Source organism: Arachis ipaensis, chromosome B3 (genome assembly GCF_059453495.1).
Source record: "Arachis ipaensis isolate K30076 ecotype BB chromosome B3, ASM5945349v1, whole genome shotgun sequence".
NCBI classification, from domain to species: Eukaryota; Viridiplantae; Streptophyta; class Magnoliopsida; order Fabales; family Fabaceae; genus Arachis; species Arachis ipaensis.
The window spans coordinates 50,822,687-50,849,522 of NC_142438.1; the positions used below are offsets into that span (position 1 = coordinate 50,822,687).

Consider the following 26,836-nt stretch of genomic DNA (forward strand, 5'->3'; position numbering starts at 1 on the left):
GCCATGCAACAAACGCAAACAGCAATCACACAACAACAGAACATAACACAGATACCAGAAGAAAGAAACCAGAAGATTACCTGGAACGATGAAGGAAATCTGGACTGAAAGTTGAAGCAAGAGGGAGTTCGCACAGGAAGCTTTGGATGTTAGGGAGAGAAGGAGTTGGAAATAATAAGAGTGGGAAGTGGATAGGGAGAAAACTGTTTAAAAACCACCCCCAAAAGCGCGAAAGGAAGCAAGGGCAAAATGGTCTTTGCGCATGGGTTTTTTCAAATCATTATGAGCATTAAATGCCCAGCGCGGAGAACGAAACGGCAAACAGATGCCACAGTAGATCAAGGGACACGCGCACAAGAGACGCGTCCCTCCCACGATCAGCCGACCCAACGACAACGCACGAGTGTAAACATCACGCGCCACCAATGGCCCCCACGGCCATCGCTGACGCGTCGGGGGCACTGTTACGGCCTGGCCCAAACTCACGCGGGTCAACCCGACCCGAGTTCTCGCCGGCCCAGTAATGCACCCTCCACCCGACCCGGACACGCGTCCCGTACGGCTTGCACACAGCCGTGGGACAACACCTTTGAGGGTATGGGCCTGCCCACTGAAAGGGCCCACTACTGACATGTATATAAGGGGGAGACTGGCTCTCCCCCCAAGGTACGTCGTATTCACACACCATTTCCTCTCCGCCTGCACATATTCTGACAAGAGCGTCGGAGTGTCTTTGCAGGTGGCACCCCCCCTCCATGCGAAGTGCTCGGGACCTCGCACACCCGGGACCAGGAGACCACGACCAGACGAGCTTCTCCTCCATCATAAGCGTTGACCTCAGGGTCCTGACCCGAACCGTCCGGTATCCGATCTACCGAACATATTTAAAAGTAGTTAAAATATTATTTTAAAAATCTTAATTTTCAACACACGTTTGAATAAAAGTATTATCAATTTAAATTTATATATCTGATAATTCACATCCTTATAAATGGGATAATCCTTACATGCCACAATAATAACTTCTCTATAATTGAATTTCATTTCCACGACCAACTCACAGTCTATGACAATAGAAGGGTCTGCGGCAACAAAAGGAAACTGCATGATGAATCTACAATCCACCTTTACTTCCTGCGAACGTATTAATCTACCATAGAAATATTCAAATGGTAACTATAAAATCAAACAGTAATTAATTAGACTATGATTATTTTACTAATAAACTTATTTTTACAATCCTTCTATCTTAATATATTAAAAATAAAAAAATTACATATAAACAATTCAATATGTATAATGTGTATTACAAAATATAATAGAAAGTAGTGTTAATAATAATAATAATAATAATAATAATAATAATAATAATAATAATAATAATAATAATAAAAGATATAAATATATTATATATGAATATGTGATAAATTTATAATAAATATAGGTTAACATAAAAATAATAAGCTAGCTCATTTAAAAATTAACTTGATCCAAATAAAATAAAATTATAATTTTTTTTAATAAGTTTTTTTTCATGTTTTACCATGTACTCTCCATAATGAAAGATTTAAAATTTTAACTTTTTGTAATAATAACACTAATAGAATAAACTTTTTTAACTATAAAAATGGTTAAAATAAAATTTGAAAATAAGATGAAAGATTTTTTTTTATCAAATTATATGATTATATATATTGAAAAGATAATTACTTTAAAATTTACTTCAAAGTTTAAACAAATCTAAAAATATTTAAATCTTAAGGTATATGTTACTAAATGTTAGCTTTTATATAATGTAATTATTAACTTGACATACATACTATAAATTATAAGAAATTTTTTAAATATTTCTAAAATATTGATATTTTATTAATTTTAACAGTTAATTTTAATTATATATATTTTTTATAATTGAGATCAACAGCTAAAACAAAACACTAATATTTTAAAAATATCTAATTTTTTTAAATTATATTTTTTAATTTTATTATATTATATTTTAGTTTATTTTATATTTAATTATTGGTCCCCCTCTTATAAAATTTCTGGTTCTGCCACTATCTGCTACGGCTTAGTTTGGTAAATTTTTTACTTTTGGAGAGTAGCTTATAAAAGTTAGCTTTTAAAATATAACTTTTTAAACGTTATAACATCTATATTTGATAAATTAAATTAAAAATAGTTTTCAATAAATACAAGAGACAACAAGTGTGTTTGATAAAATAATTTTTAAAATTTAAAAATACTATAATAGACATTTATGTAAGAATTGATTTTGGTATTAATTAATGTATGAGGATATATTACACTGTTTAGTTTTGATAAGCCTTTTTTAAAAAGTTCCACCTTAAATATTTTCAAAAACATTCCTATCTTTTAAAAGTTGCAAGCATAAGTATATGATCTTTTTGATTTATCACACACAAAATGAGAAGCTTGTGTTTTTAAAAAGAACAAGCATCTCTTCAAAAAGCTTTACAAAACTAAACCTACATCTATCTCGACTCTGCCATCAACCTGATTCCTGGCTTCAGTCTAATATGCAATCTGATAAACTACCTTCAAATCTCTCTTCACTTTCACTATTATAACTATTCTAATCCATGTTTGTTCAAATTCAATTACCTCGACATCTGAGTATTCAAACTCAACATATAGACTAACACTTGTGCTTGAATCTGATGATAAATCGAAAAGATCACTTGAATACTTGCTTTATTAAAAATATTGTCTGAAATTCAATAAACCCACCAAATACTAACACATGCTTCTTATAGAAAATATTTGACACCCTCTTCAATACTTGATGTTCTATGTTTTGATAAAGTACACTTTTAAATTCCTCAAACAATATTGCAAAAGAAACAATACATAGACTCTTACAGACAAAAGTCACACTCTCAGCTGTTTGAGGTAAAATCAGGCTATTATAATATTTTCAAGGTGTTTGCTACGGTACGATAATAAATTCATACGTATCGATACGTTTAAAATATGGACAAATAATAACAATCCACGTGAAATTTATTTTTCACATCAACATTTAATTTTTGTTTTTTTAAATATATATTATATCACCATTTTTACTAATACACCCCTTTAATTTTATAAAAATAAAAAAATATTTTTTATTTAATTTTATAAGAAGAATGTTTAAGATTTTTTATAAAATTAAATAAAAAATACTTTTTTATTTTTATTTAATTAAATGGGTGTATTAGTAAAAGTGGTGATATAATATATATTTAAAAAAACAAAAATTAAATGTTGATGTGGAAAATAAATTCTACGTGACTTATTATTTATCTATATTTTAAACGTATCGGTACATATAAATTTATCATCGTACCATAGTAAACACCTATTTTCAAACTATCTTCCATTCTATACTATAATTCAACTCAATTTTATTGTTCCCTAATGAAACTATAATAACAAAAGAATGGTGAACTATATTATAAAAGAGAAAACTAAACCCATCCTTCTAATTTTTATTTCTCACTAAATTCTTTTTTTTTCTCCCCTAACTATACTAAAACATATATAAAAATGGAGCTCATAAACGGGAGAAGATTCTCCCGTAACTTTAACAACATAGATGAACTCTCACTCAAATAGTTTGAACTATTTTTTCAATTCCCAAATATGCTCCCAACGTCTTGCCAAAACATCCAAACTATTTTTTAATACAGAAAATGACCCAATATTTTGAATTTTTTTTAAAATAAATATTTTTCGTAATTAGATTTCGCCCCCACCATTTTCTAAATAAAAAATACGAAATAGAACTCACCCGCCTGAATTGGTTTTAAAAAGAAAATTTCCCATTTCAACCCCAGCGTTTTGTATTTCACACTACGCCTCCTGTGGATTTTCCTTTTTCCCATATTTGGGAATTTACCCATGTTATTTCCATATTTAATTTTATTTCACCGTTAATTGAACTAGTAGCAGTACAAATAATTTTAATATTTTATTGTATTTGGGTTTATGTTCGCCAAAATGTCTGTCATTGTGATACATATGTTACACTGGTTTTTTATGGTTTACAACAATATAAAGAGAATCCCCAATCCTTACTTATTTTGTACACTACCAAGTATGAGCCATCATACAGTAGATAATACTTTAATGGCAACAGCTACACTATGTAGCCATGAGACGAGAGATCGAAGCCAGGAAGGCACCATAACTCCACAACCGTACTATCTAAGCCACAATTGGATACGAGGCACAAGTAGCAACACCTGGAAAAAAAAATTTAAACAAATAATTAAAAAAAAAACAGCAAAAATAGTACTTAACTTTCATTCCTCTTAGGTTTATAGATACAGTTTTTCAATTTTACTGTCACTAGCTCTAGTAACGTCAATGTTCCTGTAAAATTGGTCACTATTTAGCACTTTGGTTTGCATTTTTGTTTTTTATTCTCATTTTCAGTATTTTTTTTTAGAATGTGGTTGAAATAGGGAGGGATCAAAACAGAATATTTACTTTTTTTTTCCTTTACAAAAACTTAAAAAATGGAAACAAAAACATTTTCTCAAACCAAACAAGCACTTAGAATACTACATTATTCTTTGCAAATCAACAAACACAGCAAGACAATTTATTGAGATTACTTCGGACAATTTGGTGCATTTTGGATACTTACCGCACATATTCTTCCCCAGCTCCATCTTGAAGTAACCATCGTCACCCCATGATTTTCCCCATGAATTTTTAATAAGCCAATATGGGACACCATTTTCAACACCATACCCAACAGCGAGAACAGCATGGTTTACATCCTGCAAGCAGATTCATATATTTTGTTTATATGTGACAAGTGGATTGAATTGTCCTTTTCTGAAATCAGACGATAAAGGACATGCAAATACATAACTTGTAGGACCTTCTGACACTAGAAATCAAATTAAAATATATGATGGCTTCATCTTAAGAATATTATGAGCATATACTGATAAAAGAACCATAAATTTCATTTACATTGCCAACGAATCTCAACATTCAAACTAAACATATCAGAGATATTAGTGAACTAGTTAGAATTAGTTACTAATGTGAATATAAGGGCTGATATCACTTGTATTATTACTCAACATTCTCATCATTTAGTAAGTTCAGATTTATTTCAAATTTTCCTCTCGGTCATCTTTTTTCTCTGATCACCATGATTCTCAACAAAACAGGTAAAGAAAAATGCAGTGTACACTTGATTATCAAAGACAATGAAATCTCTTGTAATTTCTAGCAGAAGGAATCACCTGGGATGTGCTACCGCAAGTGTTACTAGTGTAAACACCATCCTTATAGAATCGGAAACCATCAACCACCTGAAATGCCACACTAACTGGCCGAACAAAAGCAACTGCATGCTTTAATTCATCCTCAGAACCCTGTAAACAAGGAATAACAAATGGGATTAACAAGATAAATAAATAAATAGAATCATGCAACTTTCTTTGAGATGTGAGACCAAGAAAGCTTTAACTCTATCCTGTCTTTTCTGAGGAAAAAAAAAAGTTCAATCATAAGCAAATCATGCAGAACCCCATTTATAGGAACTCATAGAAGCAAGCATTTTTTGAATTACCAAAGTAATATTGACAGAGTCAAGGACTTGAACAGCAACATTTTCAGCATTGAATTTGCAGACACCATTCTTCGCGGTATAGGGATATGCTTCCTCTGAGTCAAGTCCACCACTGTATTTGATGTATTCAAAAGCTTGGGATGGCAACCCACCATTACAACCATAGTTATTGAAAGCACCAGCACAATCCACTAGCTGCTGCTCAGAAAGAGAGATGCTCTTTCCAAACGCTTGTGCATAGGCTGCTTCCAAAGCTCCAGTTGTGCTGAAGAGGCACATACCATTGGTTAAAGAATGACAAAGAGGGCCTTGTTTTTTATTTTTATTTTTATTTTCTTCTTTTATTTTTTTTGGGGGAGGGAGTACCATTCTCTTTTATCATCTTTCACTTTCCCGTTGAAAATTTTGTACATTATTAGATTGATGTATTTGAATAAAAGTGGACACAAATTATATCCAAATGAATACATTAATCCAAAGATATATCAAATTTTCAATAAGTCAATGACAAAGAAAAAATGACAAAGGGAGTGTTGATTAGGCATGGTCTAGCCGTCTAACTAGAGTGTACTTTTAAAATTGATAAAAAGGTTTTTGCTTGAAACTACTCAGCAAATCGGGCCACAGCTGATGGCTCACAAAACTAAAATAGTGAGGGCATTTAATGGTTCAATGAGCAAAACCTACTTCTTGCTTCAACAGCACCTATGGATTTTTTTTTAATTATTCTTTTTCTTTTGCATTAAAAAAGATACTTTTACCACATGTTAAATAATGATTATATGATAATAGGCCATGTCTAGCTAAGAAATATTTGTCAGAAGAACCTGAATGTCCAGCAAGATCCACAGGAGCCTTGATCTTTGACTGGGCTAACAATACCTTCTTTTCTCCAGTCTTGCTACAAAACAAAGCCAAAGGAATTGAAACTTATGTAAGCTTCTAAGTTCTAATAGTCTAGAAATATTATCAAAGTTATAATAACGGGATACAACACTTGATTGCTTGGTGTTTTTGCTTGAAGTAATGCAGTTTCAGTAGAAGTTTATTATGTTTCTGGCATACCGTCTCAGGAAGAACAGCTTCAGTAAGCTTATGATTGCCCTTAAGGGTAGCAGAGCAATTTTGTGCTGCGCCTAGTCTGTGTCTTTTGAACTCCTCCCAAGTCCAATCAGCAAAATCTGAAATAAGATAGATAATAATAACATTACAGTCCACAAGATCGATTCTGTTACAAGTGAGCCAATCATTTCACTTCATTTGTATTCTCTTAATTTATTTTGTATGCGATCCAGAAAGAACTTATTATATAAATATTGCTCTCATAAAATTTCACTACCAGAAATAAAATCTCTCACACAGACACATATTTATAAAGTTTAACTTTAATGCACTTTCAGGTTAAGCAATTTTAGACGTGCATTCAATTAGGTAAAGTCACCTAGCAAAAATAAACTACTTTTTCACATTGATTGTATGAATGAGAACAGTTGTGATTGAGCAACTGTGTAAAAATTTTAGATTATTTTACTCGCATCAAAATTGGATTTATTTTGAGCTATTTATATATATAACTGATTTATTTTGAGCTTATTTTTCGTAAAAGCTTACCATAATAAGATGCAACAACTAAGTTAGATTATAGCTCTTGACTCATAACAAGAGAATGGTATGGTAGGACTCTCTCATCAGGGAAAACACACAACTAACCACAATCCAACGGCAGAAACTAACACATCAACAAAAAAAAGAAGAAGCAGAGAGTAACTTACGGTTAACGGCGAGAGTGTACGACAATCGCTTTCTGTTAGTAGATCTTATGAGCCTCTTGTTCTCAGAGAACACTTCAAATCGCATCTTCAGCTCTTCGGGACTCTCATATCGTTTTCCATGCCTGACGGCGAACCGAGCGAAAGAGAGAGCGTGCCGGGTTCGCCCGACGACCCTAACCACCTCCGCCTCCACTTCTCGGAGCTCGTCCGGCACCATTCGGATTGGGTTCGGATCATCGGAGCTCCACCCGGCCGATGCGGCGGCGACGACAAAGAACAATACCGCGATGGTGAACCACCACGCCGCCGGCGTTGACGATGAGCACGCCATAATGTTGTGTGTGCTGTGAAGGTGTGTTAGTGTTGTGTGATGTAATCCCGAAGAAGTTGGGGTAGGAAGGAATAGGATCTTCGAATGGGATTCATTTTTATAATTTTATTGGCTGTTGCAGAGTATTTAAATTGACCAAAATACCCTTCGTCTTGGAAAGATCACTGGGTCTTATTCAAGGCCATAGACGTAATATCAATATTTTTTTATGCATACTTCCAGAATGCCTGTTACATTCATTTAAGGGTATTATTCAATTGATAAAAATTATGATAAATATCTTAATAGTTAAGGTAAAAATGACATACAATAATTAATAAGTATCGTGTTATGGTGAAGAATGTTTTTTCTAATGAAAAGTGAGATTTTTTTTTATAATAGAAAAAATTAAGAATTAAAAATATTATATGTAATATGAATTTTTTTTAAAAAATAGTTATAATCTTTATTATTCATTCAACTTTATTTTTACTAAAAAAGAATTTTGATTAATAAATAAATACTTAGTTGAGTTCATAGTTAACTCCTCCTTTTATTATGTTTAATAAATGACAAGATCAATCCTTTTAGCTTAATCATATTACATAAACACTAAAAGATAATCACTAATTAATTATTTTGTATAAAAATATGTATTGGATAACTTATTTAAAAAATTTATTATACTATTACAAATAAATTTGATTATCTATCTATTATAAATTTTATTATTCAATATATTATAGTAGATTTAATTATTATAATGTCTAATTATTTAGTAAAAATAACATTTAAGTCAACATGAATAGTACTAGTATATTAAACCACATATCACATATCCATCAGAAGTTTTTATGTATGAACAAATATTAAGATTTTTTTCCGTTTCTGATGGTGAGGTTTTTAACTCTCTGCAAGGTTGCTAACGTGTTCCATGACGTAGTGATATGGAATTCTTGATATTTCTTGGCTATCACAGCATTGCGGGACCTAATTTTTGTTTTGGTAATGAATCTTCTATATGTGTTTTTGTTGTACAAGCAACAAACTTGAACAATCTTGTTTTATGTCAGGGGTTTGATTTTCGTTCTAAGGAAAAACTAAAACTTCAAGTAAAGGGAATGAATATCTAAACAACTTTTGAAATTTTCATTGTTCTTTAAAATAATTTTTAACTTTTTAATTAATTTAATTTGAGGCTGATTTTTTTTTTGTTATGGAAAGAAATAAGGTGTAACACCATGAAATGAACGTGTGAAAAAAAAATTACACTGTTATAGTGTCAGATGTAAAACACAAGCTGTGTTTTGAATTTTTGAATTTTTTATATTTTTGAAACATACTAAACGAAGTTGCGTTTAGAGATTTTCATTTTTTTTTTTTAGTTTGTGTAGGCTAAGCGCAGGTTGCATTTTTGAAGTCACAAAATTCAAATTTTTTTTGAAGCCCACAAACGCAGGTCGCGTTTTGTGAGTGTCAGAAATTTTTTCTTGGAGGCCCCAAAACACAGGTTGTGTTTTATACACAGAATAATATTTTAATCCACAACTTTGCCTATAAATACGAAGCGCAATTTCATTCATTTGCATCTTCACTTCTCCTCTTACTCTTTCTTGCATAAAGTTCATAGTGGTGTGCTTTTTTGGCAGTTAACTGTGTAAAAAAAGTCGAGTTAGGTGAAGCTGAGGTTATGGAAGGTGTTGTAAATTTGCGAGTATATTATAATGGTGAGATTATACCAAACACATACGAAGGAGTGACTTTTGTTTGTGAATGTCCCTTATCGTTTGCTATTCCGTACACTATCATTTTTTGCGAAGTTACAAAATGGTCTGTGTGATAACATACAAAGTCACATTTTGAAAAGGGTGAGCAACATTTTATACAGAAATCATGTACAAGTATTTGGTGGGCTGATACAGTTTCAAATAATGTCCATCACTGACGACGCAAGTATGCAACATATGTTCTGTATTTATCAACAAACCCGATTTCACGTGCTGATTATCGAGCTATACATTGAGTTTGAACAGCATACGGGGATGGATTCGGTTGGCGACGATGTCAGTGTTGATGAAATCAGGGATATAGATTGGGTAGAAGATAACAACGATAGTGAAGAGGAGTTTGAAGCCAATTATGAAGTCGATGACGAAAACGAGGATGGAGACTTGGCAGGCAATCCGGCGGTACAATATTAGGTGAATTCGATCGTAAGTCAGCACCCCTTTGGAGTTCTATCTTTTATGCGCACTCTGGATCTCGAAGCCATGCATGCACCAGAATTTCCTAAGTATGCGAATATCGGTATGTTATCTTATGGTTATTAATTAAAGTTACCAGTACCATTAATTTTATTTGCTTTGTCCGACTGATGGTGGATCGCATGTCGTAGGTGAAGGCGACGTTGCGGTGGAAGATGGTGAGTTTAGTGTCGGAATGGAATTTGGTTCTAGAGATTTTGTGATATTTGCAATCAAAAGCTACACTATCTCTAGAGGAGTTGATTACACTATTTATGAGTCTGAGCCGCAAACATTCTATGCGAAATGCAAGGGTTATGGTGCAGGGTGCGATTGGCTTATCCGAGCTAGCTTGATTCGAAAGAAGGGGTGTTGGGAGATCAGGAGATACAATGGCAAACACACGTGCACCATGGGCACAATTTCACAAGATCATGCCAAGTTGGACTCAGACACAATTGCAGATGCCATTAGGCCGTTGGTTGAAGCGGACCCGTCGATAAAGGTGAAGTCTATAATTGCATAAGTTCACTCGAGGTTCAACTGCACTGTAAGTTACCATAAGGCTTGGTTGGCAAAGTAGACTGTCGCAAAAATTTTCGGTGATTGGAAAGTTTCTTACCAGACTCTGCCGGTATGGTTGAAAGCAATGACTGAGAAGATGTTAAGGTCTCGTGTTCAAATAAAAACGCTCCCCGTATATCGTGAGAATGAGGAGGTTCAAGGTGTAAGAGTTCTCCATCGTGTTTTCTGGAGCTTCTATCCATGTATTGTGGCATTCAGGCACTGCAAGCCATTGGTGCAAGTTGATGGCACACACCTGTACGGAAAGTATAAAGGTGCACTTCTAGTTGCGGTTGCACAAGATGGGAACCAAAACATTGTGCCTATTGCATTTGCAATAGTCGAGGGTGAGACAGTAGACGCATGGGAGTTTTTTCTAACCAATTTGCGGAGATACGTTGTTACCATTGATGGCGTGAAAATTATTTCTGACCGCCATAACTCCATCGACACAGCAATAGCTCGCAGTAACGGTGCATGGTCACCACCAAGAGCGTGGCATATGTTCTACATCAGGCACATCGGGTCCAACTTCTTAAGGAGGTTCAAGAAACCGTATTTGCATAAACTCGTGGTTAACACAGGTAGAATGCACTATTTATGGTCCTATTCATGGTAATTTTTTTGCTTCTAATTAGGATTTCATGGTTTGGTGAACAAGCTATTCTAGGACAGAATAGGAGTACAACAAAAACTACCAACGGCTTAAAGAGCGAGGTGAGGCATATACTCAATGGTGCGATGAGATTGGTGTTGAGAGATGGGTGTTGGCATTTGACGGGGGTCATCATTGGGAACATATGACCACAAACTTGGTAGAGTGCATAAATTCTGTCCTGAAGGGTGCACGCAACCTTCCTGTGACTACCATTGTTAGGTCTACTTTCTATCGACTAAACGAATTGTTTACTCGGAAGAGCGTCGAGGCTCATGAGCATGTCCGCAATGGATTCACGTATTCAGAATTTGCTACCAAAAGAGTTGAAGAAAGCTTTCAACGTGCAGGAAATATTGTCGTTAATCGGTTTGACAGGCGCAACGAGATGTTTGAGGTTCGAGAAATGCAAGATGATTTTATTTACACCGTCAACCTTGTGCAACGACACTGCGACTGTGGCCATTTCCAGGTCGAGCAATTCCCATGTCGCTACGTTCTTGCATGTTGTGCTAACCAACGTCTTGATTGGAAAGTGTATGTGCATGACGTATATAAGATGTCTAAAATTTGCAAGGTGTACAGAGGCGAGTTTGTTCCGATGGGTGACCCATTTACGTGGGATAAATATGAAGGAGCGAAGGCGATCGCCAATTGGACATTGAGGCGCGCGACAAAAGGAAGACCGAAGTCAACCCGCTACTTGAATGAGATGGATTCGCGGGATATGTGTGGTCCGCGTCGGTGTACTATTTGTGGATAGGAGGGACATAGCCGCAGCCGATGTCCTCAGCGCGCTGGTCCAAGCTCCGCCGGAGGTCAATAGTGGTTAAACCTTTTAACGTAACATTTTATGTAACTTTGTTATCCAATTTAAAGTAGTCTGTAAGATTTTTATGTTATTCCGTAGTTTATTTATGTATGCGTTAAATACTGAATAATAAATAATGCAACAGGCTAATCTTAAACAGAGTTACACGAGAATAAAGATAAATATAGAATAAGAATACGAGTACAAAAAATATCTAAATATACAATATGAGATAAACCAACAGACTACTTCCTTGGCGCCTTCTTCGAATACAAAGATGGGGTGTCTTTATCCGGTGGCGCGATCTGTGTCCGTAAATTATACGGACGACCCTGATGTACTCCGGCATCCACTCCACCGCCAACATCAGAAGCACCAACATTTGGCATACTCGCATCGCCAGTGTCGTACAAACTGGAACCACTCATCTCCGGAGCACTCGCTCCCACATAGTCATACCAGTGCTGAAGGTCATGTCCCAGCTGGATGTCCTCCTATGGTGGTAATTCATTCAATTCGAACAACTCCGTACGAGGTGATGCGGAGGGACGTGGATGATCTACATGACCCGTTGATCGATCCATGTCGAAGTCACTGGCATGACCTGATGTGGCACGACAGCCAGCTGACTGATGAGAAGCAGTAGGCCCATCTAGTTATGGAAACAGATAATCTATATCTCTCAAGACCTGAGAGAAGCTGAGGGTGTCCGATCCACCCAACAGACTAAACTGACCTTCTGCTGGAATAACCATCCGTGGTATGTAGGGTTCAGCTGCCTAAGGTGGTTGTGGTTCCGGTATGTACGTTTGTTGCTGAACCTACGCCGGCCATTAGTGCTGTTGCTCAGGTTCCGGAAACTGCTGTTCTCCATAGGTCGGCATCTGGAATTGATGCTCATATGCCAGGACCTGAAAGTCGTGCTCGTATGCCGGAACCTAGATAATAATTAGCAATAATTAATAAATATCCATCAGCCTTAATAATAATAATTTTTAATAATGACATACACAATAATAACTAACAACGGTAATAAACCTTAATGATACCTGAAACCCTTGGTCATAGGCTGGGTCCTCGAACTGCTGCTCATAAGGGGGATTTTGCTCCTAAGGTCCAGTTGCTTCTTTCTATTGACCATGTGGTTCATTCGCATTAGCCTCGCCACCTGCAACTCTATCTGACAGGCGTAGGTGATCCCCATACTGCTGTGTGTACCAGTCGAAGTACACCTGGAGAGGATGAAAGTTGACAATCTCTTCCCCTATCTGCAGTGTGTTATAGCGAAAAGATATCCACAAGGTAACCCACTAGATGTTCCTCGCTCTCCAGTCATGGTTCTGTGGACCTGTCAACCGCCTGCAATGATCACGACCAATATCGAATGCCGGTCCTGGTGGAAGCTGTTGCAGGCCGAACTATCGTCTAACTCGGTCTGTTGGGTGCCATTCTACACACTCGAATGACACCAACGGCGACTGTGTGGAGCACATAAACAAATGGATTGCAAGGTCATCCGGAACCCCCACTCCCATATACGACCGCCATATAAACTGCACATTAGTACCCACGAGGCTGATAAGTAAAATTATTATTGTAAATAAGCAGCTTAAGATAAATGGTTACAACTTACATCGTCGACTCCCATGTCATCGAGTCATCGCCTAAAATGCGCAGTAGGCTTCCGTATGTATCTTGTATGCCGGCGCCAATGACTCCGTCTAAATAATAACAATATTAATAATAATAATAACACTAATAATAACAATAACAATAACAATAATAATAACAACAATTAAAAAGAATACCGTCGCGCAAGTGGAACCCCAACATCGACGAGCTGATCGCAGGGAATAGGCGCTAGGAACGGCATGCGCTCCCACGCCCACACAAAATGTAGTATCAATGGCCCATCCATCTCTTTATAGTTGAATCGTGATGCATGACACAACGATCTGTATAAATGTGCCAGACTGGCTGCCCCCAACTGTATCCTTGAATCCAGTGGAAATCGCGAAGTAGAGGTAGAAACTTCGAGTTCAATGAAGTAGTCGACTTATCCGAAAACACAATCGTTTCGAGCAATAAGAAAATGTGAGCCCGGACGTAACGCTCAATAGACTCCTGCGTGTCACACGGCTCGGTGTCTCTGCACCGCTGGACCCATGCTAGATTAACCTTATCCAATACGTGATCCTGTAGATCGGGCTCCCGACCAAAACACGCGATGCAGTTCTCCACAAAAAACTGGTGACTGCTGTCTGATCTACCAGTAACGGGCTCTCCATTAACCAGGAGGCCAAGAATATATGCAACATCTTCCGGCGTCACTGTCACTTCACCAACCAGAAGATGAAATGTGTGGGTTTCCAGCCTCTATCGCTCGACCAAGGCACTCAGTAGTGCAGAATGACCTCTCAGTTCGCCTACTCGTGAAATGTGTTGAAACCCAGTGAGTACTAGTGAAACTGCAGCTATCTCCTTAAAGATCTCTGGCGGATCTGATTTTCTGGGCAACAAATTCCTGATAGCTTGCAAAAAAAATTTAATGATAAATAATAATAATAATTCATAAATAACAATATGATAAAAAAAACTATTATTTTTATCATAGACATTATTATAAACATATAACAATATACTAATCATAACTAATCCAATACTTGTTCCCCTAAAATAGAAAACAACAACAATAACAACAACAACAAAAACAATAATAATAATAATAATAATAATAATAATAATAATAATAATAATAATAATAATAATAATAATAATAATAATAATAATCTACTACTACTACTATTACTACTACTACTACTAATAATAATAATAATAATAATTTTCATGAACCGTCACATTTTTTTTAAATAATACTATGTTAATAAAATGTTAATAATAACAGTTACTTATATATTTATAATGATTAATAAAAACAAGATAACGATAATTTATTAAACAGTAATAATAAATCTCTAAAAAATAATAATAAATTAATAAACAGTATTATTAATTATTAAAAAATACCAATAAATTATTCTCATTATCATAATCAGTATTATAAACAAATAATAATAATAATAATAATAATAATAATAATAATAATAATAATTATTATAATAATAATAATAATAATAATAATAATAATAATAATAATAATAATAATAGAATCAGTAGCAACAATAAACCCTAATAATAATGTTAATAATAACGATAATAATAATAAAATTATCTATTATAATACAAATAAATAATATTCGTATATATATATATATATATATATATTAAAAAAAATATTTACCCATTGAGAATAATCCAAATACTCAATAATGTGTTTTTTATGTTTAGTAAAATCACAAACTATTTTTTGTTTTATAATATTTATCCTAAACTTTTTACTCTTCTTCTTCCTCCCACAAACTCTCAGCACAACCTTTCAAGTTAAAATCCCTCACTGTAACCTCTCTCTCAGCAAGCCTTTCAACTCTTTTACCCTTGCTTCCTGCGTTTTGCGTTCGATTTGCGTTTTAAAGACTCCATCACCGCTCTCCTCCAACACGTGGCGTTCATGCAGCCAGGGAGCCTGCCAAACACAACCTGCGTTTTGCTTCTCACTGCTGCCAAACGCAACTTCTATTTTGGAAGTTCCCAAACGGTCAACCGTTCAGTCATTGTCTGCATGCAGGGAGCAGGGACACGTTTCGAGGCTTTAAGCTGCTTCTCTACTAAACGCAAGCTGTGTTTTGGAGCGTGCATGCAGCTTTTTCTTTTTCCGTTGCAGTCAAAACATAACCTGCGTTTTGCAGGTTACTGAGCTTTGCAGATCTACATTTGTGGATTACACTCCATGCAACAATATAATTAAACAACACCATTTTTACTTCCATTCTTTAATTAATTTCTGTTAATTTGAACCATCAAATTTTGAATGGTGATTCACGCGGAATGATAATGGGATCTATGAGAGTAGGTATTCTTTTCCTGCTTGTCGTCTCCATTTAAAAAAATGTCTCCCGTTCTCATCTTATCTCTATTACAAGTATCTGTTTAATTTTGTGTGAAAAAAATAAATACCAGTTGTTATCCATAAATATTAATTTTAAAAAACTTAATATAACCATAATATAACCTAATACAATTCAACTAAATTTATCATATTAAAATATAATCAACAAATTTAATAATTTTAACAAAATAGTTTCTAATAAAATAATATAATATAATTTTTATCTATAAATAAAGATATTTTAATAATTTCATCATTCGCAAAAATTTGGCAGGTACTTCTATCCTAGTTCTCATATCTATTTATTCGTGAGAATATATTTCTGTGGGCATAAAAATTTTACAGGTTCCAATAAACTTCCCATAAAAAAAATACTACAAGTATTTTTGTCATCGTTATTCATGTTAGTTCTTGAGTTCATCTTTAATAACAAGTTGAGTTGGCTCATTAAATTATTACATTGTGTTGATGTAGCTTGACAAAAGCTATGTAAAAAGGGCTAACAATCACCATTTCTGTTAGCTCAACAATTTAATATTTTTCATATAATCATGAAACCTTTGATCAAGTCTCAAATTTCTCAAATATGATATCTAAAGTATTATCATCGCATAAAAATTTAAATAAAAATAAAGTTGCACCACAAATTTGGAGTGTATAAAATAAATGAGTCGTAGTCACATAGACTTTAAAAATATGAAGTCTTATAACCATATACCATATGCAACTAAAAAAACATAACTCATTGCTTTTTCTATGGGTGTATAATTATATGGATCGAATATGGTTAAAATCTCGATTTAATTTACACTAAAAGTATCAGATCGGATTGGATCCAATATCTGTAACTTTTAGTCTTGAATCCTCCTACAAATTTCCAAGTCAGATTAGGTATCGGATCATACTTATCAAAAAACAAAATTTCGAAATATTCTAAAAATATTCAAAGATTAAAAAAAATCTTAGAACATAAAAAAACAGGCTCATCCAACTAGAAGACCAAATAAAGAAATAGAGGCATAGGGTGACCAAAGAAAACTAGGCAAACGGAACAAGGACTAGAACCACTTATTAAAGTGAAGCAAAATGGCAACAAGTCGACAGTGAACAAATCCAGAATCGCAGGGAACAGAGGCAAGAAAGGCATACTACGAATAGGAATAGAGCTGACAAACAAAGGCGAGATACACAAACCGTTGGCTAGTCGACCAAGAACAACGTGAAGTGTCAAGCTCTCGAGTGTGGGGACGAATAAGGCAACGAGCAATGATAAACAACTTTAATTTGAGCAATGAGAAATCTTTAGCGTACAAGAAGAGAGGTGAGGACAATGTCCGGCCTCTAATGTGGTGGCGCAGATGAAGGAGATGATAGAAGATGAGGACTGATCGGAGAGGGAGTAAGGTGAGGGTGCATAGCCAAAATGGAAGGGGAGGAAAAATATTGAAATAGGGTTTTTGATTTGATTTTAGGGTTAAACAGTGTATATATTTTTATTTTTTATACTTTTTGCGAATTTGTAGATCAAATCTACGGATACACATGTAAAATATGCATCCAATTCTATTTGACAATGGATGAAATCGAATATGATCCAATGATTCTACGGATAAAAATTGATCAATGAACACCCATATCTTCTTCTAAAGCAAATAATGACACTCTGAAACAACCCCAAACCAAACAAGCAATGTTGGCAAATCTACAACACCCTTTGATTAAGAGACATATATAGTCTGCTAATCATAAACACAGTAGATAAAAAATAAACTTTACTAGAACTTCCAATGAAAAACAACAAAATCCCAAATATGCAAATCCAAATAGAACACAAAACATTCCAATGTATAGTTTGTTATATTACTAACCTTTTATCCAAAGAAACGGGGGTTAGTCCATAATTCTTTTTAACTTTAATTTCTTGCTGAACGGAACCAATGAGAATATCTTTGCAAAACAAATATGGTGTAATATCCTACCACACAGAGTCTTATGTTTAAGTCATAAAACTGAGGTGGTGAGGTATTACGACCTCTAAAAGTAAAATTATATATATAATATAGATGGAAAAGGTTTTATCTAGAAGCCTTTGAAGAAAAGTTATTGAACGAAATACAAGCAGGACAACGCAACACTCATGATCAGATAAAAGTAGAAAGGTGGATAAGATTGAACGAAAAAGATAATATAAATATGTGAGATCAAAGTTCCAAAAATACAACTAACAAGCTCTAGGCTCGGCCTGCGAAGCAAAGAGTGACCAGAGTATATATATACACACACACACACACACACACACCAAATTATCCCAAAACAGAAAACTGACAACCTATTTCTCCGAGTCAACCTCTAAGAGGGACAAACATAAAATACAAGGTGGAGAATCTATATACATATACATATATAAATATAAATAAATACAACCCTGAATCCCAAAAGTTCTTCGCTTCCTCATAGTCTCCAGAATACACAGTGTGGTGCTTCTCAACCTGTATATGAGAAACAACAACACGTATAGAATGAGAACCGGAGGTTCTTAGTATGATAGTGGTGCCGCATACATAAGATATAAGGTCCTGGAAAAGCCAGAGGCAATCCTAGAACACCGACACTCAAATTATAAAACTTAAAGAACTAAAGCAAAAATCATAAGCCAGGGTGGTTCTCTAAAGACTCCTAAACCTAGCCTAATCGTATTAAAACCCTCAAATCCTCCGCCTTTCTTCCAATCCTCCAACTCCGGTGCATAGACAAGTAAAACAAACAAGGCAAGCATATATAGAAAGAATATATAACAAGTAGACAATTAGCAATTAGCATGAATAAACAATTAAGGAAACCAAGACGATGCACACTCAAACAAAAACATACAAATGAAACATGATGCATGCCTGTCCTATTGGCCGTGAGCTCACGTGTCAGTTACTTTGCCAGAACCCGAAACAACTTGTAGCTAACCCAGACATTTGTCTCTAGGTTGCGCATCCCCAGGAGGAACTTTAGCAAAGGAGAGTGCCTTTCCACCTTCTCCTGGAGGTTTCATGAAGGAGAGTGCCTTTCCACATCAAAGGAGTGTGCCTTTCCACCTTACAACCAGAGAAGAATGTGGGAGAAACAATACGAAGGAGAGTGCCTTTTCATCTTCTCCACATTTTCATCATGATAAGAGAGGGAATCTTCCGTCCTCAACTTGCCATCCAAACATATTTTCAAGTTAACACGCAAGCGGGTTCGCACTCAGACCTTGCCATCTCGACCATTCCGACCATACTCTGTCATCACCAATCTCAACATTCTCTCCTCAACTAATTTATTCGCTAATTATTTACTAATCTTTCGGGTTTTACATCCTACCCCCTAACAAAAATTTTTGCCCTCGAAAATTCCTATTATTAAAGAAAGTAGATGGAAGCGCTCTCCGAATACCTCACCCTTAAAACTATCAATCTCCGTGGGATATATTACCGCCTTCATCACTGTTCCCAGTTTGCATGTGCCATCCTTTCAGCAGTAGTTCACGTAACGGTAGCCATCATCTCCAGTGCGGTCATAAGAATCAATCGGATAGCCTCGCTCGCGTCCATGAGATGATATTTGGGTCTTGTCCACACCGAACAATTGATATTAAGGTGATCAGTCTTAATATCTCAAATCTAGCGCTTCGAATCTCCAAAAGTAATGCTCATGAATAGTTATGTTATATATGTCAAGTAGACATCCTAAATAGCATGTACACACAAACAGAGTATGCTCAAAAGCATAGTCAATCCATTCTCCAGGCTCTACGGAACGAATTACTCTAATACCATAATGTAACACCCTACCACACAGAGTCTTATGCCTAAGTCATAAAACTGAGGTGGTGAGGTATTACGACCTCTAAAAGTAAAATTATATATAATATAGATGGAAAAGGTTTTATCTAGGAGCCTTTGAAGAAAAGTTATTGAACAAAATACAAGCAGGACAATGCAATACTCACGATCAGATAAAAGTAGAAAGGTGGATAAGATTGAATGGAAAAGATAATATAAATATGTGATCGGAGTTCCAAAAATATAATTAACAAGCTCTAGGCTCAGCCTGTGAAGCAAAGACCGACCAGAGTATACATATACACACAAAAAATTACCCCAAAACAGAAAACCGACAACCTGTTTCTCCGAGTCAACCTCTAAGAGGGATAAACATAAAATACAAGGTGGAAAATCTATATATATATATATATATATACATATATAAATATAAAAAAATACAACCCTGAATCCCAAAGGTTCTTCGCTTCCTCAGAGTCTCCAGAATACACAGTGTGGTGCTTCTCAACCTGTATCTGAAAAATAACAACACGTATGGAATGAGAATCGGAGGTTCTCAGCATGATAGTGGTGCCGCATACATAAGATATAAGGTCCCGAAAAAGCCAGAGGCAATCCTAGAACGCTGACTGATGAGCGGATAATTTATACGCTTTTTGGCATTGTTTTTACATAGTTTTCAGTATAATTTAGCTAGTTTTTAGTATATTTTTATTAGTTTTTAAATAAAAATCACATTTCTGGATTTTACTATGAGTTTGTGTGTTTTTCTGTGATTTCAGGTATTTTCTGGCTGAAATTGAGGGACTTGAGCAAAAATCAGATTCAGAGGTTAAAGAAGGACTGCAGATGCTGCTGGATTCTGACCTCCCTGCACTCAAAGTGGATTTTATGGAGCTACAGAACTCCAAATGGCGCGCTCTTAATTGCGTTGGAAAGTAGACATCGAGGGCTTTCCAGCAATATATAGTAGTCTATACTTTGCCCGAGTTTAGATGATGCAAATTGGCGTTCAACGCCAGTTCCATGCTGTATTCTGGAGTTAAACGCTAGAAACAGGTTGCAAAGTGGAGTTAAACGCCAGAAATAGGTTACAAACTGGCGTTCAACTCCAAGAGAAGCCTCTACACATGTAAAGCTCAATGCTCAGCCCAAGCACACACCAAGTGGGCCCCGGAAGTGGATTTCTGCATCATTTACTCATTTCTGTAAACCCTAGTAACTAGTTTAGCATAAATAGGACTTTTTACTATTGTATTTACATCTTTGGATTATCTTTTGATCCTTTGATCACGTTTTGGGGGGCTGGCTATTCAGCCATGCCTGGACCTTATCACTTATGTATTTTCCACGGTAGAGTTTCTACACTTCATAGATTAAGGTGTGAAGCTCTGCTATTCCTCATGAATTAATACAAAGTACTACTGTTTTTCTATTCAATTCAAGCTTATTCCTTCTCTAATATATCCATTCGCACCCAAGAATATGATGAATGTGATGATTATGTGACGCTCATCATCATTCTCACCTATGAACGCGTGCCTGACAAACACTTCCGTTCTACATGCAAACAAGCTAGAATGAGTATCTCTTAGATATCTAATACAGAGGACCGAGTCCGAGTTATTAGAATCTTCGTGGTATAAGTTAGAACCCGTGGATGGCCATTCTTGAGATCTGGAAAGTCTAAACCTTGTCTGTGGTATTCCGAGTAGGATCTGGGAAGGGATGGCTGTGACGAGCTTCAAACTCGCGAGTGCTGGGCGTAGTGACAGACGCAAAAGGATAGTAAATCCTATTCTAGTATGATCGAGAACCGACAGATGATTAGCCATGCAGTGACAGCGCATTGGACCATTTTCACAGAGAGGATGGGATGTAGCCATTGACAACGGTGATGCCCTACATAAAGCTTGCCATGAAAAGGAGTAGGAATGATTGGATGAAGACAGCAGGAAAGCAGAGGTTCAGAGAAACGAAAGGCATCTCTATACGCTTATCTGAAATTCTCACCAATGAATTACATAAGTATATCTATCCTAGTTTATATTTCAATTATGTTTTAATTATCAAATCTCCATAACTATCTGAATCCGCCTGACTGAGATTTACAAGGTGACCATAGCTTGCTTCAAGCCGACAATCTCCCTGGGATCGACCCTTACCCACGTAAGGTTTATTACTTGGACGACCCAGTGCACTTGCTGGTTAGTTGTGCGGAATTGTGACTAAGTGTGATTCACGTTTGAGAGCACCAAGCCATTGGCGCCATTGTTGAAGATCACGATTTCGCACACCAAGTTTTTGGCGCCGTTGCCGGGAATTGTTCGAGTTTGGACAACTGACGGTCCATCTTGTTACTCAGATTAGGCAACTTTATTTTAACTTTAACCTTTTTGTTTTTATTATTCTTATTTTCGAAAAAAAAATTTATAAAATCATAAAATCAAAAATATTTTTGTGTTTCTTGTTTGAGTCTAGAGTCAAGTTTTAAGTTTGGTGTCAATTGCATCTTTTTAATTTTCTAAAAAATTATTTTCGAAAATTTCATGCATTGCATTCTTCATGATCTTCAAGTCGTTCTTGGCCAGTCTTCTTGTTTGATCTTCATATTTTCTTGTTTTGTGTCTTTCCTTGTTTTTCATATGCATTCTTGAATTATTAATGTCTAAAGAATAAAAATTTTTAAGTTTGGTGTCTTGCATGTTTTCTTTTCTTGAAAATTTTTCAAAAATAAGTCTTGATGTTCATCTTGACATTCAAAGTGTTCTTGGTGTTCATCTTGACATTCAAAGTATTCTTGCATGCATCATGTGTTTTGATCCAAAATTTTCATGCATTGAGTCTTTTTGATGTTTTTCTCTTTCTTTATTAAAATTCAAAAATAAAAAAATATCTTTCCCTTTTTCACTCATAAATTTTCGAAAATTTGAGTTGATTTTTTCAAAACTTTTTAAAATTTAGTTGTTTCTTATGAGTCAAATCAAATTTTCAATTTAAAAATTCTATCTTTTTCAAATATTTTTCAAAAATCAAATCTTTTTCAATTTTTCTTTCATATTTTCGAAATTTTCAAATTAATTTTCAAAATCTTTTTCTTATTTTTATTCCATATTTTCGAATTCAATGCTAACAATTAATGTGATTGATTCAAAAATATTAAGTTTGTTACTTGCCTAATAAGAAAGGTTCAATCTTTAAATTTTAAAATCAAATCTTTTTGTTTCTTGTTAGTCAAGTAATCAACTTTAATTTTCAAAATCAAATCTTTTTGAAATTCTTTTTCAAATCTTTTTCAAATTAAATTTCAATCACATTTTTTTCAAAATTTAATTTTAAAATCTTTTCTAACTTTTTATCTTTTCAAATTTGATTTTCAAATCCTTTTCAATTAACCACTTTACTTTTTATTTGATTCTTATCTTTTTCAAAACTACCTAACTAACTCCCTCTCTAATTTTCGAAAATCCCTTCCCTCTTTCTCAAATTTTCTTTTTAATTAACTAATTATTTTGATTTCAATTTAATTTGATTTCAATTTTAATTTTTGAATTTTAACTTTAATTTTAAAATATTTTTATTTTATTTAAATTTTCGAAAATTCTTCTCCCTCACCTCCTTCTATTTATTTATTTAATTACTAACACCCCTCTTCATCTAAGAATTCGAACCTACTCCTCACCCTTGTGTTTGGATTCTCCTTCTTCTATTCATACCTTCTTCTACTCATATAAAGGAATTTCTATACTGTGACATAGAGGATTCCATATTTTCTGTTCTCTGCTTTTTCATATGAGCAGGAACAAGGATAAGAACATTCTTGTTGAAGCCGATCCTGAACCTGAAAGGACTCTGAAGAGGAAGCTAAGGGAAGCTAAAGCTCAACTCTCTGGAGAAAATCTGACAAAAATTTTTGAAAAGGAAGGAGACATGGCCGAAAATAGTAACAATGCAAGGAAGATGCTTGGTGACTTTACCGCACCAAATTCCAATTTACATGGAAGAAGCATCTCAATTCATGCCATTGGAGCAAACAACTTTGAGCTTAAACCTCAATTAGTTTCTCTGATGCAACAGAACTGCAAGTTTCATGGACTTCCATCTGAAGATCCTTTTCAGTTCTTAACTGAATTCTTGCAGATCTGTGATACTGTTAAGACCAATGGGGTTGATCCCGAGGTCTACAGGCTTATGCTTTTCCCATTTGCTGTAAGAGACAGAGCTAGAATATGGTTGGACTCTCAACCCAAGGATAGCCTGAACTCTTGGGATAAGCTGGTCACGGCTTTCTTAGCCAAGTTCTTTCCTCCTCAAAAGCTTAGCAAGCTTAGAGTGGATGTTCAAACCTTCAGATAAAAGGAAGGTGAATCCCTCTATGAAGCTTGGGAGAGATACAAGGAACTGACGAAAAGGTATTCTTCTGACATGCTTTCAGAATGGACCATCCTGGATATCTTCTATGATGGTCTGTCTGAATTATCTAAAATGTCATTGGACCATTCTGCAGTGGATCCATTCACCTAAAGAAAACGCCTGCAGAAGCTCAAGAACTCATTGACATGGTTGCAAATAACCAGTTCATGTACACTTCTGAAAGGAATCCTGTGAGTAATGGGACGCCTCAGAGGAAGGGAGTTCTTGAAATTGATACTCTGAATGCCATATTGGCTTAGAACAAAATATTGACTCAGAAAGTCAATATGATCTCTCAGAGTCTGAATGGATTGAAGGAATCATCCAACAGTACTAAAGAGGCATCTTCTGAAGAAGAAGCTTATGATCCTGAGAACCCTGCAATAGCAGAGGTGAATTACATGGGTGAACCCTATGGAAACACCTATAATCCCTCATGGAGAAATCATCCAAATTTCTCATGGAAGGATCAAAAAAAGCCTCAACAAGGCTTTAATAATGGTGGACGAAACAGGTTTAGCAATAGCAAACCTTTTTCATCATCCACTCAGCAACAGACAGAGAATTCTGAGCAGAATTCATCTAGCTTAGCAAATATAGTCTCTGATCTATCTAAGGCCACTGTAAGTTTCATGAATGAAACAAGGTCCTCCATTAGAAATTTGGAGGCACAAGTGGGCCAGCTGAGTAAAAGAGTCACTGAAACTCCTCCTAGTACTCTCCCAAGCAATACAGAAGAGAATCCAAAGAGAGAGTGCACGACCATAGATTTAACCATCATGGCCGAACCTACAAAGGAGGGAGAGGACGTGAATCCCAGTGAGGAAGACTGGTGCACGAAATTGTGATCATCAACAATGGCACCAAAGACTTGGAGCTCTCAAACGTGAATCACACTTTGTCACAATTCCGCATAACTAACCAGCAAGTGCACTGGGTCGTCCAAGTAATAAACCTTACGTGAGTAAGGGTCGATCCCACGGAGATTGTCAGCTTGAAGCAAGCTATGGTCATCTTGTAAATCTCAGTCAGGCGGATTCAAATGGTTATGGAGTTTAAGGTGATGAAAATAAACATAAAATAAAGATAGAAATACTTATGTAATTCATTGGTGGATTTCAGATAAGCGTATGAAGATGCTTTGTTCCCCTTGAACCTCTGCTTTTCTATTGCCTTCTTCCAATCATTCATACTCCTTTCCATGACAAGCTTTATGTTGGGCATCACTGTTGTCAATGGCTACATCCCGTCCTCTCAGTGAAAATGGTCCTGATGCTCTGTCACAACATCGGCTAATCAGCTGTCGGTTCTCGATCATGTCGGAATAGGATCCATTGATCCTTTTGCGTCTGTCACACGCCCCACAATCGCGAGTTTAAAGCTTGTCACAGTCATCCCTTACCAGATCCTACTAGGAATACCACAGACAAGGTTTAGACTTTCCGGATCTCAGGAATGGCTGCCAATAATTCTAGCCTATACCACGAAGGTTCCAATCTTAGATCAGAAACCCAAGAGATACACACTCAATCGAAGGTAGAACGGAGGTGGTTGTCAGGCACACGTTCATAGGTGAGAATGATGATGAGTGTCACGGATCATCACATTCATCAAGTTAAAGAACAAGTGATATCTTAGAGAAGAAGTAGGCGTGAATTGAATAGAAAAACAGTAGTAATTGCATTAATTCATGAGGAACAGCAGAGCTCCACACCTTAATCTATGGTGTGTAGAAACTCCACCGTTGAAAATACATAAGAACAAATAGTGTAAGCATGGCCGAATGGCCAGCCTCAAAGGTCTAAGGACTAAACGTCCTCAGATATCTCGTGTATCCAAATACAATAGCAAAATGTCCTATTTATAGAGAACTAGTAGCCTAGGGTTTACAGAAATCAGTAATTAATGCAGAAATCTTCTTCCGGGCCCACTTGGTATGTTTGGGCGTTTGTGCCAGTTTGGGCGTTTAACTCCAGCTTTTGTGCCAGTTTTGGAGTTAAACGCCAAAATTCTTGAGCTGACTTGAAACGCCTGTTTGGGCCATCAAATCCTGGGCAAAGTATAGACTATTATATATTTCTGGAAAGCCCAGGATGTCTAATTTCCAACGCAATTGAGAGAACACCAATTGGGCTTTTGTAGCTCCAGAAAATCCACTTTGAGTGCAGGGAGGTCAGAATCCAACAGCATCTGCAGTCCTTTTTCAGCCTCTGAATCAGATTTTTGCTCAGGTCCCTCAATTTTAGCCAGAAAATACTTAAAATCAGAGAAAAACACACAAACTCATAGTAAAGTCCAGAAGAGTGATTTTTATTTAAAAACTAATAAAAATATAATAAAACTAATTAAAATATACTAAAAACATATTAAAAACAATGCTAAAAAGCGTATAAATTATCCGCTCATCACAACACCAAACTTAAATTGTTGCTTGTCCCCAAGTAACTGAAAATCAAATAGGATAAAAGGAAGATAATATACAATGAATTCCAAAAACATCTATGAAGATCAGTATTAATTAGATGAGCGGGGCTTTTAGCTTTTTGCTTCTGAACAGTTTTGGCATCTCACTTTATCCTTTGAAGTTCAGAATGATTGGCATCTATAGGAACTCAGAATCTAGATAGTGTTACTGACTCTCCTAGTTAAGT

At 35.5% G+C, this 26,836-nt stretch overlaps 2 protein-coding genes across 2 annotated transcripts; one reads left to right on the forward strand and one right to left on the reverse strand.

Annotated features, from left to right (window-relative positions):
• Nucleotides 1-3,954: 3,954 nt before the first annotated feature.
• On the reverse strand, nucleotides 3,955-7,913 carry LOC107630460 (pro-cathepsin H). Its single transcript, XM_016333598.3, has 7 exons — nucleotides 7,369-7,913; nucleotides 6,662-6,777; nucleotides 6,424-6,497; nucleotides 5,597-5,861; nucleotides 5,268-5,399; nucleotides 4,655-4,790; nucleotides 3,955-4,247 (listed from the first exon to the last, which is right to left on the reverse strand). The coding sequence occupies exons 1-7, from the start codon at nucleotides 7,697-7,699 to the stop codon at nucleotides 4,210-4,212; spliced, it is 1,092 nt and encodes a 363-aa protein (XP_016189084.1). The 5' UTR covers nucleotides 7,700-7,913; the 3' UTR covers nucleotides 3,955-4,209.
• A 3,372-nt stretch (nucleotides 7,914-11,285) lies between these two features.
• LOC148570610 (uncharacterized) lies at nucleotides 11,286-11,903 on the forward strand. Its single transcript, XM_088507103.1, has one exon. It carries the CDS (start codon nucleotides 11,286-11,288, stop codon nucleotides 11,901-11,903), a length of 618 nt encoding a protein of 205 aa, XP_088363229.1.
• The last annotated feature ends 14,933 nt before the right edge of the window (nucleotides 11,904-26,836 follow it).